This window comes from Hypanus sabinus, chromosome 13 (genome assembly GCF_030144855.1).
Source record: "Hypanus sabinus isolate sHypSab1 chromosome 13, sHypSab1.hap1, whole genome shotgun sequence".
In the NCBI taxonomy this organism is placed as follows: domain Eukaryota; kingdom Metazoa; phylum Chordata; class Chondrichthyes; order Myliobatiformes; family Dasyatidae; genus Hypanus; species Hypanus sabinus.
In genome coordinates, this window is record NC_082718.1 from 49,688,367 (window position 1) to 49,706,045 (window position 17,679).

A 17,679-nucleotide genomic window follows, 5' to 3' on the forward strand; every position below is an offset into this window, starting at 1 on the left:
CTTACAAATGAACACCTCCCACACTTCCTCCAATAGCTTGTGTTTCCTTCTCCTTCAGAGCCACATCAAGCTTCCTCCTCAGAAGTGCCAGTAATATCTGTATCAAGCCCGCTCATTCTCACCACTCAGTCTGTGAAGAAATCCCTCTGAGATCATGATTTGTTATGTTAGTTGTTGGCCCATTTGTCATACCAGAGGTGAACTATAACACCACACAACTTATCATAGAAATAACAGTAGTTTGGACAGCTGCTAAGTGTAGCCACTGGACTTGCTGGAAAGAGACCACTGCGACCAGACACTGCACGTGGCCAAGTAACCACAGCTGCAAGGGGATTGGGTTGGGAACTCCAGGCACTGGGTGTAATCCTCTATCATCCGACCCAATTTTTTTTTGTTATACTGGAGGAAAGTCCCAAACAATCAATCACAACAAAGATTAGATAGACTGCCACTGAGTGAGTAAAAGTTTAGAATGAAGTCTGCCTACACACTTCGGTAACTTTATGTTACAGCAGGCAGAGTTGATTGGCTGTGAGAAACAGCTTTTCAGAGTAAGACCAGCTTCGTTCACAGCACCAACTGAAACCCTAACATTCACTGGATCAGATACATCACTGCTTTTTTTTGAATGGTGACAGCAAGGCTTGACTTGAAGGGGAACATGGCTATTATTCCTGCCCTGCAGAAATGCTTCATTTATTATATAGACAAAAGGCACATGTCAATAGTCACAAGCTCACCTGAATTTGCCTGTGTATTTGGAGGAGGAGGAAGTGTGATGGTAATATAGGGAAGTGCACATTTAATAAAAAGAACATTGCCTATTTCATTTGTCTGGTTTTAAACATTAAGGCATAAAATATTAAATAAGACAATTGGCACAATGTGTGCTGCATGGTGAGTTATTACATTCTCCACAAGGGGGAGATGTTATACACCTTAAGTTTTTGAGCTGCCGGTTGCAAAGAGCTTAACAGTTTAAATGACCACTATTCAGTTTTGTAACTTGAAATAATTCATTTGAATCTACATTATGAGACTCTGCTGTTAACTCAAAATGAGTTGCACTGGTTTAAAACATAAGAGCTTAGTGTAAAGTTTATTAACCTCTCACCTCTCCTATTTTCTTACCTAGTTGACTCCTCCACTTCCTTTCTTTGTATCTTCATTCATTTCTTTCCAGCTGGGCATGTCTTCTCCTTCTTTCTTTCTTCTACTTCTTACTGGTCAGAGATTCTTGTCAATAATCAGGTAAATCTACATTGTTTTTGTTTATTATTGTTTATAAACAATTATTGTTTATATTATTATGATTATTATTGTTTATAAACAAGTACTGTTTTATATTGGGCAGGATTGTGTGTAATTTTATTTTTGCTGATCTCATTCAGATCAATGCATACAAAAAGCATTGATTTTAAAATTATTGGATGAGATGGTGGATTTTCCCTTGATTCCTGCAGTCACAATATTTCCACACTACTATCAGAACAGAAGTGAAAGTACTCTGCATCAGTTATCTAAAATGCATTGATGCATGGCATCTTTGACTATCCTTCTATCTCCCCCTAGATCTTTTATTGAGGCTCAATATTATATCTTCTGAAGGTCTTTTTATCAAGAGATGAGATAAAACTTATTACCTCCAGTTGAGGTGCTGTGTTAAATAGAATGCAAAGATAATTTCGTTTTAATATTAAAAGAGAACATTTGGAATTTAGTGCGTTTTCCTACCTCCCTTGCAGAAGAGCTCAATCTAGTAGGTGTATCTAATAGGTGCCACCTTGTTTTTCTGGTCATATTTACATAGAACAGGAATGCCTCCCCGTAAGACATTTATGTCAGTCCTCTTCTGTCACGACAACTCAGTAGACACTTAGGGGAAAACAAGAAAGTGAGTAGAAAGTTTGAAATGTATTCTTCTGTCCAGAGTACTCTTTGTATCGAGAGAGAATAGTCAAAGCTAAGAATAACAGAGCTAAATGATCCTTTATCGATTGCTCATTTTATTTCAACCAGCATTAAATTTAAACCCAGGTACCAGAGGTTGTTATCCCTGCCAGTTCTCAGATTTCATTCTAAAGAAACTTCATTTAGTGATTGCAACTACCAAGTTTAAAAATCTATCATTCTTTTTAAAGGTTTGATGGTGATGGTGTGATGGTGTTTTATTGGGCTGTGTGTCATAGTGTGCATTCATTTCAATGTTAAAATAAAGACTGTGCAAATAAGAGGAACTTTACATTTTATAAACTGAGATAAATACGCCAATATGCTTGGTCCATGAACACCACCACGTCATTCCTTATTTTAGCATTATTTATTTATTTTGTAACTTATAGTAATTTATGTCTTCAGTGTGCTGCTGCAAAATAACAATTTTTAGTCATAGAAGAGAGTGATAATAAGCCCGATTCATTCTGTGATTCTGAGTTGCCCTTGTGCGTTGTGTAAAGGACTCGAGATTCATGCATTTTCTTACCTGTTCCAAAGTAACTTCTTGACTGTGTTGCAAGGTGTGAAATAGCAACATATGTAGTCTCTTTCATTCATAGGACCCTGAAGATATAGGAGTGGAATAAGACCATTCAGTCCATCAAGTCTGTTCCACCATTCCATCCTAGCTGACTTGTTAACCCTCTCAACTCCATTCGCCTCCTCCTCCATGTAATCTCCCCATAATTCATATCGATTGTATAGCATAATGATAAAATTAATTGTGAGTAACCCAAATTCAAGAGATTAATTAAATCCAGAATTGGGGTAAAAAGTGAGCAAATAACATTGGCTATCAAGAGAGCAGATGACTATGGATAAAACCCATATGTTTAATTAATGACTTTTTGTAATGGAACTTTCTGAGCCTTAGCTGGTCTGGTCAATATGAATCTTGATCCAACAAAATAATTGAGTCTTAACTGTCCTCTAAGCTGGGTGAGTGAGACACGCAGTTCATGAAAATTAAGGGATGGACAATAAATGCTGCCCACATACTGCAAACAAATCCAGAACATGTATACATCTGTCCTAAGGTTTTAACCTTTCCATTCTATCTCCAAAATACAGGTTCTCAGGATTTCCATTTCTTGTACCATATAGGTTTTCCAAAGCTTTCTCTCTGCAACAAAACCTAACTACTGAGGGCCCTTTGCTCATTATTACATTTTAATTGTGGAATCATGTGGGTAAATGACAATATGGGTGAAACGTTCCACCTTGGGTCCGTTATCATTTACAATGATAAGCTGATTTTTGTTTCTGCTGAATTACGTGCCGTGGTACCTGTGTTACAATGCCAACTTTGAAGTTCTTTGAACTGCGCTCAGATCTGTTGGAATGAGAGTTATTCAGTCACATTGTGGAAATAAACTACCTTAATTATCTTTGCTAAATTCACAATTGTAAGTATATTTTGAGTTTAAGCAGCAATGTGCACGTGTGTCTTTAGATGCCATAGTTACAATGTATTGATGGATGTTAATTTGAACACAATTTGCAAATCATCGGATTTCTACTTTAATAAGCACTTGCTTTTAAACTCTTACACGAGTGCTGCTCAGTTAACAGAACTGCATTGTGCTTGTTTCTCCTGCTGCACATGAAAAAATGAATGATAAATCAAAGTTTATTGAACACATCACAAAGTAATGAAAAGATGCACAATGTCCATTTCCTGCGTTTGTCTTATGGATCTGCAATTTCCTTCTCTTTTCTGCCATCTTACAGTTTTTGTATTTCTGATTCTAGGATGTGAAGCCAGGAGATGTATCAAGCAAGCGCAACCTATGGGAGAATAAAACTGATTCTTCCAATGGAAAATCAGCCACCCCTTCTAAGGTCATCGTTGGATAGAAGATATATATCTATGTTCATGCCCATTCCAACTTTGTCTAAGATGTAAACTGTTCCATCCCTGGAATGGCTGTACAAAACAAAAATGTCCACCAGGGAGCTATTTAAATATTATTAGTGATTATCCAAAAACTATACTGAAATTTTTGATCCTAATCCTGTAACTTATCAAAATGAAGAAAAGTTCTGATAGGTATTTTGTGTTAAGATTAATAAGGAAGAAAGTTTAGAGCAAGAGTGAAATTGATATCAGAACGGATCTTCAAACGTTAAAAATTCACTCACCAACACTAGAGTCAAAATCAGATCTTGAACCCCAGATGTCAGTCAGACAAGCTGGATTGAAAATCTCTTGAATGTGACTGCTTTGTATTGGTGACTGTTGACATTTTACAACCAGCCCAATTCTTCAAAGCCGTTCACCCACCTGCTGAACCATCATTTTGCCAAGTACATTATACCAGGGAATAAAGTAAATATTTCAAGGCAGTCATATAACTTTTTTTCCCATCTATTTAATCATCAAAATTTCAAGCATTAATATCCCTGCTCCAGGGATAGGGGAGAGGACAGAATTGATGGAAAGGGGTGAGGAATATGAATTGGTGGCAGGGGTGGGGTAGGTGAGAGAAAATGATTTGCAAAGGGGCAAAGGGACAAAATAAGTAAGGGAAACTGTATTACCAAGGGAGAGGAGGGGGAAATGATTGGCTTGGGAGGTACCAGAAAGAGGGAAATAGATGGGATTGTAGGGTTTATTGCCATGCGTGGAAGTGCTTGGCAGTGAAGGGGGAAATAGATCAAAACAAAATCAAGGGGACATAGGGAAGTGAACCAAATGATATGAATGCACAACAGAACAGGAAAGATCAAACTGAGGCAAAGGTATTGTTGGGTAAAAGTTAAAGGGGACAATAAGTGATAATGCAGGAGCGAAAGAAGGAGGAAGATGCTGGGAGAACCTTAGAGTGGACAGATTGCTGAAGAGATACTTCACTGGGGAGAAGGTCTTTGAGGCTTTCCTGAATTAGCATATAGTATATGGATTTAAATCCCATCATGATCAGGTAAGGGTTGATAACATGAAAAAGTAGCATTAAAGCAGCTAAATTTTACTTAAAATCCCGATGGATTCCAGAAAGATTGATTCAGAAGGATTTTAAGGAATTCAGACAAATTTCAAAATTATCTAAAGTATATTAGAATAATAGTATTGACTATGTATTTGGTGACAAATTTAGCTGCATTAATCCTCCAGGTGAAGAATATATCCCCATTCTCAGTCCATCCAGTACACAAAGATACTTTGAACAGAAAATGAATGTTCCTACCCAACATCATCTTGAAGGAACCCTTCTAGGAAACAAACCTATTTGTTTCCCTCTATACGACATTGCAAAGGTACTGAGAGATTTGCACACAGAAAGGTCATGAGAATGTCGCTAAAAACATGACACACTAACACTGACAACACCTCACCCCAGTCTTACACCTGGCAATGTGCAAATTGCTTAGGTACATCTTGTCCACCAGCCAATTACTAGTTTGTCAGTCATCAGCAAAGTAGTGAGAAGATCAATCAATAGTTACCCTCAGTAGCATCTACTCAACTTTAATATTCACTGATGCTAAATGCTGAAGGAAAAGTTACTGCTCTTGACATTAAGACAACATTGAATCTGTAGCAAAACCCTTTGATAATTACTGGTGTCTTAAACACACAGGAAAATGCCCTGATTGACTGCAAGCTAATTAACACAATGCCTTAATACCTCTGTGAAAAAGTTTCCTAGAACTATGCCCCTAATCCAACAATGTTCAGCTGGTTTTAATAAAAAAAATTCTATTAGTCATTTTTGAGCACAGTTAGCTTGGATTTAATTTTTACAATCATAAAGCACTGTCAACCTAGAACATGGCCAAAGTCAATGTGAGTACAAAATGTTAGCCCACTACTGAAGTACAGAGCATCTCCCAGAAGAAAATGTAGGAGTATCTTCCCTAAACTTTAACCCCACTGGAACCAAAGTTAAGGCTAACAATATTTTGGGAATCAGCAATGCCCAAAGAATTTAACTCAACTTGCCAGGTCTCTATTGTGACTATGAAGACAAAGCTCAAGCAGGTTATTCTGCAATGAATGTCTCATCTCTTGACACTCTCAAACTTTTGCAAAACTGAGTATAGGCTACTCATAATCTATCAAATACTGGATGGAAAATTGTGAATAAATTGTTCCATCCTGAAAGATGAGCTGGCAAAAACCCCTTCAAGCTTCAGTGCCCCAAGCAGATAAAATTATTGCAACTCAATGCTTCTCCTAAAGACTAATTGAGAGCCAACTCTGTGAACTCAGTAGGAAGTGAGTTAGTGTACGATATTAAACAGAGCAATGAGTTGGTTTAATAAGAGAGATGATATGGGTAATCTTTGGGGAAGTGAAGCTCTTGAGAGTTTGCAAGCAACAGGCTCTTCCATCTTTTTTTAAAAAGAGGAATTAAAATCATATTCATTGCTAAGTTTAAAAAGTGCTTGTAATAAACAGTAGAATAGATTGTTTAAATGTGCAAGTTCAATCATTCTCAATAGAACATATCACCTGACTAATTTTCTATCCTAAGGTCTAGATTCCCTTTGTAGGTTCTGAATGCTCAGCTCTTTCTCTCCATTCCAAGCAAGTAAAGGAACCTTGTATGCAATTTCCGATCAGACTAACATTAGGACATCTACTGAATTGACAACTCTTCTGGGATTTAATCTATTTTATTAAATCTATAAATTTTCAATTAAACCTAACATGAATCTCAAGGTAGTATATGGTGATATATATGCACTTTGATAATAAATTTACTTTGACTTTGAAATCTAAACTACATTTGGAAAAGATACTTAGCAGATCTGACACAGAAGATATGTAATCTGAAAACGGATTGAAGGCAGCACTGCAGGACAGGGGAAGATGGGCACAAAATGGTATAACTTAAACACTAGGATAAAAGATAACTGTTGCCTTTTGTCACACCTAGATTACAGCCGGAAGTAAGCTCAAGTCCGCAGAGGGTCACTGCAGTTAGACCAATGGTAAGTGACTTTCATAAGCACTTCAGTTTGGAAAATTAACATTATGTTCAGGTATGTGCAATATGTGCACAGTACTATTTCAGTCTATACTGACAGTTACTAATGAATGCTAACAGCTGAACATTAAAATATTTTATGGTGCTTTCAATAGTGTTTCTCCTGCATCAGCACAAAGGTTGCAAAATCATAAACCTGAGCAAGCAGTAGCATTAAGAATAAACTGCACACTCACTCTTCAAAGGGCAACCAAAAAATAGCCACTGTGATAAATGGCTGCCCATGTGCTAGTACATCTTTTTCTCTCTCTGTAAATAACTATATTTACCAAAAAGGTGATAAGTCAGGTGTTTATTTCTCTTAGAGAATGTTTTAAAATATTAAAATGTCAACTTTGCATTGTCTTGTCTAAATTTAAATAGACATTGAAACCTGAACCGGGCTTGAGGAATCACATGTGAGACCTTGTGTTGTTAAAATAGAGAGCAAATCAAAATTGGCTGCTAATCACCCTATAGTTGCAATGGGATTTCAAAATGCCTTATCCACTATACAAAGAAAAACAAAACTAGAGTTGTATCAATGTATCTAAAGGCAACTGAGTATTGTTTTGGACTGTTGTGTGGAAGTCAGTGAAGTTAACATCTTGCCAAATACAGATAATTACATAGGGTTGATTTGAGCAAGGATTGAAGGCTCATTGTGAGATGGAGTCGCCTGGGACTATACTCTTTGGAATTCAGAAGAATGAGAGGGAATCTTATAGAAACGCACCAAATTTTGAAAGGGATATATAAGATAGAAGTAGTAAAGTTGTTTCCATTGGTAGGTGAGTCTAGAACTAGGGGACATTGCCTCAAGATTCAGGACAGCACATTTAGGACAGAAATTAGGAGAAACTGTTTTTCCAGAGAGTGGTGAATCTGTGGAATTCTCTGCCCAGGAAAGCAGTTTAGGCTTCTTTACTAAATATATTTAAGATAGTTAGATAGATGTTTACATAGTAGGGGAATTAAGGGTTATGGGGAAAAGGCAGGTAGGTGGAGCTGAGTTTACGGACAGACCAGCCGTGATCTTATTGAATGGCAGGGCAGACTGGATGGGCCGAATGGCCTACTCCTGCTCATGTTCTTATGTTCAGAAGATGTTAGGGCAATTATTCTGACACAGATTTCTGTTTCATTCTACACACTAACCTGTCATAAGCTGTAGTCAAATCATATTTACAGTGAGACCAGATAAAGCTGGGAAAGTGCTTTGAGATGTTGGTGATAAAACACATCAACTCCTGCAATGAATTGTCGCGGATCAGCTCCAGTTTGCCTACCAGCATAACAGGTCCACAGCAGATGCCATCCCATTGACTCTTCATTCAGCCCTGGCATATCTGGACAGCAAAGATAAATACAACAGGATGCTCTTTATCAAATACTGCTTGGCATTTAATAATATCATCCACTCAAAACTAATCATTAAGCTTAAAGGTATTGACCTCTCTACCTCCTTGGGCAATTGGTTTCTAATTTCCTTACTTGCAGACCCCAACCAGTTCAGAATGGTAACAACATCTCCTCCAGAAGGTCCATCAGCACAGATGCACCACAAGGCTGAGTGCCTAGCCGCCAGCTCTACTCCCTTTACACTTAATACTGTGTGGCTAAGCACAACTCCAATGCCATATTTAAGTTTGCTGACAACACCACTGTCATTTGATGAATCAGCATATAGGAGGGAGATTGAAAATTGGGCTCAGTGGTGCCAGAACAACCACTTTCACTCAATGTCAGCAAAACCAAGGAGCTGATTTGGGAGGAAGAACCAGAGGTCCATGAGTTGTCCTCATTGGGAGGTCAAAGGTAGAAAGTTTAAATTTCTCGGTGTTATAATTTCAGAGGACCTGTCCTAGGTCCAGCAAGTAAGCGTAATTGTAAAGAAAGTATGGCAGCACCTTTACTTCCTTACAAATTTGCAAATTTCGACATGATACCTAATACTTTGAGAAACTTCAATAGATGTGTGGCGGAGAGTATATCAACTGGTTGCATGGCAGTCTGGTACAGAAACACCAATGCCTTTGAATGGAAAATCCTATAAAAACAGTTAATATGGCCTAGTTCATCATGTGTAAAGTTCTCCACTCCACTGAGCACATCTACACAGAGCATTGTCGTTGAAAAGCAGAATTCAGCATTAGTCATCCCCACCACCCAGGTCATGCTCTATTCTTGCTGCTGCCATCCGGAAGAAGGTACAGAAGCCTCAGGACCCATACCACCAAGTTCAGGAACAGTTATTACTCTTCAACCTTCAGGCTCTTGAACCATTGGGGATAACTTCATTCAACTTCACTTGCCCCATCACAGAACTGTTCCCACAACCAATGAACTCACTTTCAAGAACTCTTCATCTCTCATTATCAATATTAATTGCTTATAATAATTATTATTATTTTCTTCTCTTTTGTATTTGCAGTTTGTTGTCTTTTACACATTGATTGCTTGTCTGCCCTTTTGGGTGAGGTTCTTTCATTGATTCTATAGTATTCCTTGGATTTACTGAGTATGCTCACAAAATCTCAGTGTTGTTTCTGGTGACATATATGTACTTTGATAATAAATTTACTTTGAAGGAAGCAATATGGAGAGTAAATCAGAGATAGAATTCCAATATTGATGAACTTTTGCTAGAACTGGATTAACAGTTAAGTAAGGGAAAAATTTAGGACTTCTCACATTGATATATGATTAACGTTTGGTTTTTACACAACACTAAAAATTCATTCAGCAGCCTTTGTGGAAAGAGAAACAGAGTCAACGTTTCATGTCAAAGATTCTTCATCAAGACTTGAAGAAGTGCTTTATTTCTCTCTCCACAGATGCTGCCTGTCCTGCTGAGAATTTCCTTAATACAAGAGTGGTGATCATTTGGTCCTGCAGATTTATCTAACCCTAACCCCATACTGTTTACATTTACTGCTCACGTTAATTATATTTGTTAAGTTCAATTTACTTTGTGTTATCTTGTGGCATAGGTTGGTTGTCTCCTTAAACAGAAACGTGTAAACAGATATGCCCAGAAAGTGGACCCATTTTCAGCTAATATTGATGTGAATATCTTCTCCAAAGCATTGCATTTTATTCCTGTTTTGAAGTATTTGTTCCCATCCTTATTGAAATTTGCCAATTGGGAAATCAGACTAGGCACCTCCAATTGTGATACATCCTCACAAGGGTATCATTTCCCCATTGACTATCATGCTCACGAGGACCTCGCCAATATCCACAATATCCATTACTTCTTAGCAAACAAAGATGGAGCATGAGCCACTTTTGCTACTAACTCTCAATAAAATACAATGTGCATTATGTTGAAAATGGTGATTTAAAGTATCAGATCTGGAACATCGTTTTTTATATATTAATCCTCCCGAGTTCACTTTAATACTGAATGTTAAAGATCATATTGCTATCAGCCCAGAGTACTGATTGAAGCATCATTGCACCAGTACCTCCATGTCTCAGAAACGTCAGTCCAAGGCTGTGATGCTGATGGTGATGTAGGGGCACCCACTGCAAAGAATGGAACTGTCACACATTCTGTATTGGAGGGAGCATCCATTTGTAGACACACGTGCTTCTACTATTCCATAAACCCCTTCAATTTTTCACCATTTCTGTGCAATTTTCTACTAAATCATGCAATAATTTTAATTTATTTAAACTGAACTTAATGCAATGCTTTAAAAGAATTTAACTTTCTCCCAACCTTTCCCTTTTTCCGCATTTCTGTTTATTTGCATTTGTCATTATGAACTCTAATTTTGTAAAAAAAAATCTTAATGTGGAGAACTGCTGTCAATATTTTCTAGACATTCAATGCCTTTACCACTTGTTGAGTTCCATTCTACGCAGAAATTGTATTTTTCTAATATAATAATAAACTTTTATTTGTTTCGTGCTTTGCAGTCTCTGTCGTCCTTCCACCGTATTGGCTCAACCTGAGCTCTGTGGGCACATTCTCTCAGAGTGCTATTCCCTTATAAGTTCCTTGATTTGACTCATTGCTCATCAACTACCCCTGACTACCTGCACTGCATTTTCTCTGTTTATGATGTTCTGTATTTGTTCCCTTTTGTCCTTACATGGAATGACCTGTCTGGATGGCACACAATTTAAATCCTTTCAGTCAATACATGTGACAATAATGAACTAATTGCAAACTAATTCTTGAATCTTTCCGTCAATTACTGTGTATTGAAGATTTTGCCTCTCCTTTACCACTATCTCCAAAACATCTAATGATTGAGTAGCTTGAACCTTTTTTTTCCTTTTCCCTCTGACCTTTTAGTTAGTTTTCCATAATCATCGTACCTTAGAAGAGAAACATGTGTTTCTCATTTTTTTAAAGCTGCATTAAGAACTCAGCAACTGAGCCAGTGGTTTTGAGTGATAGCAAGTTGTTAAAAACTATCACTTTCCAGTTAGGAAAATAAGAGATCTGTTGCTTATGTAACTTATCCATGTCAAGAACTACATGATGTATCAGTGACATTACATTAGAGCCACATGCATGTGTTTTAAAAAGTCAGTACTTTTAATAAATGTATCCTCATATTGTTGGGGAAGGATTGATTGGAGTTACAGACCAGGATTTACTGTGGTATTCTTCTTAATAGCATGGAGTAAATGAAAAAAGGAACTTCCAGGTATTTCTGAATCAGCTGTATTTCTTTCTGCTTCTCCTGAAGATTGATTGAAGGGAACAGGAGTTCTTTGATGTTCCATTTTTAGGTTGGCTGGATTTGGTTGCCAATTATTGTTCAATTTTCAGGCCCTGTTAATTGTGATTGCTACTTGATGCCAATAGCATATTCGCCCATGTTTTCAATATTTTTATTTATCCATTCAGCATATGATGTTAACATCACACATTTCTGAACTGCACATAAGGTTTGGTTTTGATCTATTTATACTTTATTTTTGGCACAGAACAAATCTGATTTCTCTTTCTTTCTTCAGCAGGGACGGCACATTATGCAAAGCAACCTTAGAGAAATATTCACAGAATACTGGCCCATGTAGATCTGAGATGCCTTGACGAACTTTTTATATTTATATAAACACAAGAGATTCCCACAGATGCTGGAAACCCAAAGCAACACCCACACAACACGCTGGAGAAGATCAGCAGGATTTACGTAGTATTTTATTAGCAAATAGTTTCTCATTGTCCCAACCAAAGCCATTTGTAATATCACAGCGTTACAAATCTGTACCTGCAATTGAAGTCATTGGTATATTGCCTTTATACAGATCAAAGTCACGGTTATTGAAAAACAAAATATGCTGTGACATTTGAACATTTAGAAGATTGATTATACATATTTTAAAACAAAATTAATTTAAAAACAAAATAAGATTTTTTCATGAATTCTTAGATGAGTTAAATAATAAAACCAGTATGATTTGTAATCAGACTTTCTCCTCAATTTTGAGTGCTCTGCCTAATGTCATTTTTTTTCATTTTTGTTAAATATGTTTTAATAGGTTTAAAATTGATTTGTAATAGTGGTACTGATTATGGATTGGTTCATTTTGCTCTGAATGGAGGAACATAGAGCAAAGGTGATTCATTACAGATAACAATCACAACTTCTAGCTTTGTAGTGTAACAAAAATAGAATGCTTTTTAACTAGCTTAAAATGCTAGATCATATATTCAGCAATAAACCAAATAGCAGCCTACATCATAGTGTATTTGAAAAGTTCACACTTTCTCCTGAAATTTTGTTCCGTCATCAGGCCTTAGATGTTCAAAGTGAATTCTGAAGCAAACAAAAGATATAGAATCTGCCTCAAAATTATAAAAAAAAGTATCATTATATTTTAAGGGATGAATGTGCGTGCGTGTGTGTGTGTGTGTATGCATCGATGTGTGTGTCTGCAAGGAGATTGGAATACGGACATGGTATTAAGAGATTAAAAAAAGGGGTTATGAGTTCTCAGAAACACTGAATTTCCACTATGCATGTCACAGGAGTTGTACCACATACATTTTGATACACTTTTATTTATATCTTAAGCTGTATATGTGACAATACACAAGAGTATAAAGGTCTTGGTCTGGAAAGAATTTGGAATTTATAATACATGGAACAGTTTAATGTTGAGACTGAATAGGAAAACAGGCTTACATCACTCTTGTATTTAGTCATCTCTACGTAAAGTCAAATAAAGGTGAAAGGACAACCCAAAGATGTGCTACAACTGCTACGCTATGTATCATTTTGTTTTTTTTTTGGTTTACATATAACATGAAATGCAAATGCACTCAATTATTGTATAGGTCTGAAAATAAAACTATGCAACTTTTATCTTAAATCATCTGCTTTTTGCCATTTTGTGAACACGACAACTAGTTACGGCGTATTAGGCAACTGCATTTTTCATTAAAACTGTTTAAAAAAACAATGTATTATGAAAATGGCAATTCACAATAAATAGATTATTTCTAGAAGCTGACTCAGAATGTTTATTAGACAGAGAACTAATCTAAATTTACCCTGACATGTGCTTTACCATAGTTAATGTTGACTATCATTCAAGAATAGATAGAGATATAAAAGCTCTTCAACTGAGCATCCGCTGTTGTAATTGAAGTGGAGAGTTTTGTTTTTGTGTGGTCTGGAAGAACTCCCCAGCTTTGCTTTTGTAAAGGCATTAATGTCAAGGAACAACTTTGTTTCCCATATGCATTTACATGTTTCATGAATTTGCTGTGGTGTGTTAGTCAGGCTGTGACATGCAACCAAACAACAATAACAGGTGTTACAGGGAGACAGTCAACCCAAGGCTACAGAAGACTGATAAATGGGTGATTGTCAGGAAAGGGAGGGAGAATGTCAGATAGTGGAGAACACCCCTGTGGCTGTCCCCCTCAACAACAAATACGGTTGGGAGGAGACGACATTCCTGGGTGAAGCAACAGCAGCCGTTCCTCTGGCACTGAGTCTGGCCCTGTGGCTCAGAAGGGTAGGGAATGGGAGAGGATGGCAGCAATAATAGAGTCTCTATAGCAAGGCTGACAGATCAGTGATTCTGTGGACGTGAAAAAGAAAGAAGGATGGTAATTTGCTTCCCAGGTGCAAAATTCCGCGATGTTTCTGAACGTGTCCACACTATTCTGGAAAGGGAGGGTGAACAGCCAGAAGTTGTGGTACATATTGCTACCAACAACATAGGTAGAAAAAAGGAAGAGGTCATGAAAACAGAATACAAGGAGTTAGGAAGGAAGTTGAGAAGCAGGACCCCAAGGGCAATAATCTCAGGATTGCTGCCTATGCCACGCGACAGTGAGGATAGGAATAGAATGAAGTGGCAGATAAATGTGTGGATGAAAAACTGGAGCATGGATTCAGATTTCTGGATAATTGGGACCTCTTCTGGGGCAAGTGTGACCTGTATAAAAGGGACACGTTGCATTTGAATCAGAGGGGGACTAATATTCTTGTGGGCAGATTTACTAAAGCTGTTGGGAGTGGTTTGAACTAATATGGCAGGGGGATTTGAACCAATATGACAGAGCTGAGGATGAACCAGCAGGTTTACAAATAGATGGGTATAATATGAATGTAAGGAAGGACAATTGGGTACAAATGCAGAGTTAAGTTCTACTACAGAGGCAAAATTCAAAAAGGGAGAAGGATTCAGGACTGAAGGTGCTGTATTTAAATGCACATAGAGTTTGGGACAAGGTGGATGAACTCATGGCGCAATTAGAGATTGGTCGATATGGCATTGTGGGCATCACTGAGTTGTGGTCAAAAGAAGGTCATAATTGGGAGCTTAACTTCAAAGGATATACTTTATATGAAAAGGACGGGCAGGAAGGTATAGGTGGTAGTGTGGCTCGGTTGGTAAGATATGGAAGTATATCTTTAGAAAGAGGTGATAAAGGGTCAAAGAATGCCGAATCTTTGTAGGTGGAGTTTTTGCAGATAGGAAGACAGGTGGAGACGGAGGTAGTGCAGAGAATGAAATGCGATTACAGAAGGATTAGGCATATTAGAAGAATGGGCAAAAAGTGGCAGATGGAATACAGTGTTAGGAAATGTAGGGTAATGAATTTTGGTAAAAGTAACACAAGTACCGACTATAATCTAAATGGCAGGAAAATTCAAACATCAGAGGTGCAAAGGGACTTAAGAGTCCATGTACGAGACTCCCAGAAGATTAATTTACAGGATGAGCCTGTGGTAAAGAAGACAAATGCAAGGTTGGCATTCATTTCAAAAGCAATAGAGTATAAAAATTCTGAGACTGAAGGGGTTAACATATGAGGAGCATTTGGCAGCTTTGGGCCTGTACTCACTGGCATTTAGAAGAACCAGCTGGGATCTTATTGAAACCTACTGAATGTTAAAAGATTTTAATTCCACATCCCATTCCCATTCTGATATGTCTATCCATGGCCTCCTCTACTGTCAAGATGAAGCCACACTCAGGTTGGAGGAACAACACCTTATATACCGGCTGGGTAGCCTCCAACCTGATGGCATGAACATTGACTTCTCTAACTTCTGTTAATCCCCCCCTTCCCCTTCTTATCCCATCCCTTATCTATCTATTTATTTATTATTTCCCCTTTTTTTCTTATTTTCTCTCCCTCTTTTCTCTCTTTCTCTGTCCCTCTCACTATCATTCTTGCTTGGTCTCCATCTCCCTCTGGTGCTCCCCTTCCCCTTTCTTACTCCCTAGGCCTCCCGTCCCATGATCCTTTCCCTTCTGCAGCTGTGTTTCCCTTTTGCCAATCACCTTTCCAGCTCTTAGCTTCATCCCTCCCCCCTGTCTTGTTTTATTATTTCAGATCTCCCCATCCCCTCCCACTTTCAAATCTCTTACGATCTCTTCTTTCAGTTAGTCCTGACAAAGGGTTTCAGCCCGAAACGTCGACTGTACTTCTTCCTATAGGTGCTGCCTGGCCTGCTGCGTTCCACCAGCATTTTGTGTGTGTTGCTTGAATGTTAAAAGGACTAGATAAGGTGGATGCAGAGAGGATGTTTCCTCTGGTGAAAGCGCCAGAACTAGAGAGCACTGCCTCAAAGTTGAAGGGCGACCCTTGAGAGCAGAGTTAAGGAGGAATTTTTTTAGCCAGAGCGTGGTGAATCTGTGGGATGTTGAGCCACGGATAGTTGTGGAGGCCAAGACCATGACTATATTTGAAGAGAAAATTGATCGATTCCTGATTGGTCAGGGCATCAATGGTTATGGTAAGAATGCAGGTGTATGGTGATCTGGGATCAGCCATGATGAAGTAACAGAGCAGACCTGATGGGCTGAAAGGCCTAGTTCCAGTTCTATGTCTTATGGTCGAACATTAAACAATTATAAAGAATATAGAATTATATAAAAAATAAAGTTAGAGGTTAAAGTGGGGATATAGAATAAAATATACTGAATACCAGTATGTATTTTCAATGTAAGCAGTATTATAAGAAGTGGTTAAAAGTGTATACAGTGACTGAGGTAATAGATAGAGGGAGATGAAGGATGCTACCTAGAGCGGTTGATAAGATTAACTGGGTGGGGGAAGAAAATTTTAAGATAGCATGAAGTTTTTGATTTAATAGTCCTTTAGTGCTTTCCAGAAGGGAGATTTCAGAAATGTAGTTTGCTGGTTGGGTAGTGTCCACAACAATCTTTCTCTGCCTGTCTCTTTGTCCTGGACACATACACGTCATGCAGTTACGGTAAACTGCAGGCAGTGATCTTCTCTGCTAACCAGACAACATCAGAGCTGTAACATTAACTAGAAAGAGAGCCCTGGTTGCCAAGTACTACCATAGTTCCTATTAGTGTGCTCAAGTTAGGATATCCTGAGCATGCATATTAGCATCCAGTGGATGCAATTGATGCACGGGAGCCTTCACATGGGGGCCATTGGCCTGAGTAGGCCCAAGTTCCGTGAGTTTGGCACAATGGCTTGTTCACAAATCCCTCCACCATCCCACACCATTTATCTCCAGCATCACCATTGCTGCTGATCTCAAGACTGATTCTTGCTTGCCAACCTCAACTCTAACACCCACCATCAATCTGCAGATGCTGGAAACCTGAGTCAGAGTCAGATTTAATATCACCGGCATATGTTGTGAAATTAAAAAATACAAAAACACTCAGAACGTCAGCAGTATAACTTACATTTGGAACTCTGGTTAATATTCCTAATTACGAAGGTTTCAGGAATAGGGAGGGAAAATGAAGAGGAGTCATGGGAGTACTCATTAGATGTACTCATTATGTATTGACAATAATAGCACTTTTATTATGAGGTAAATCAGAAAAGAACATAAGTTGTAAATGTCAAAGTAAATGTGAATTTCCAGAAATTGTGTCAGTTCTTCCAACCTTTCTGGTTTTGAAGTGTTAATTCTAAAAGTATAGATTGTCCAGGAGATTTAAAATATATATTCATTAACCTGTGTTACTTTTCCCTAATCCCATCTTTCTTAATCTTTATTTCATTTCCCTGTACAGTTTAAATCCAAGTTGTACTTCCTGGTACCTCAGTAAAACGTTTCCATTCTGGTTTTGTATATCCTTGTATCATGCAAGTCACAGGTACTCCGCAGAGGCAATCCACACATGGACTGTGTTCAAAAGCACATGTATACCACGTGAGGAGTCGTTAGAGTGGTAGATGGTGAGCATCCTTCCCATGTTGTTGACAGCCACATTTGGCCCAGTA

General features: G+C 38.0%; 1 protein-coding gene across 3 annotated transcripts in view; it reads left to right on the plus strand.

Moving 5' to 3' along the window:
• The window catches only part of LOC132403850 (non-muscle caldesmon-like), a 239,790-nt gene extending 226,484 nt beyond the window's left edge, over positions 1 to 13,306 (plus strand). For 2 of the 3 annotated variants that reach the window (XM_059987585.1, XM_059987584.1), the window contains exons 12-13: positions 3,751 to 6,936; positions 11,952 to 13,306. In XM_059987585.1, coding sequence (XP_059843568.1) covers positions 3,751 to 3,855 — 105 coding nt within the window. In that variant the 3' untranslated portion in view covers positions 3,856 to 6,936; positions 11,952 to 13,306. The remainder of the gene's footprint in view (positions 1 to 3,750; positions 6,937 to 11,951) is intronic. The other variant, XM_059987586.1, reaches the window with a different exon arrangement.
• Positions 13,307 to 17,679: the final 4,373 nt, after the last annotated feature.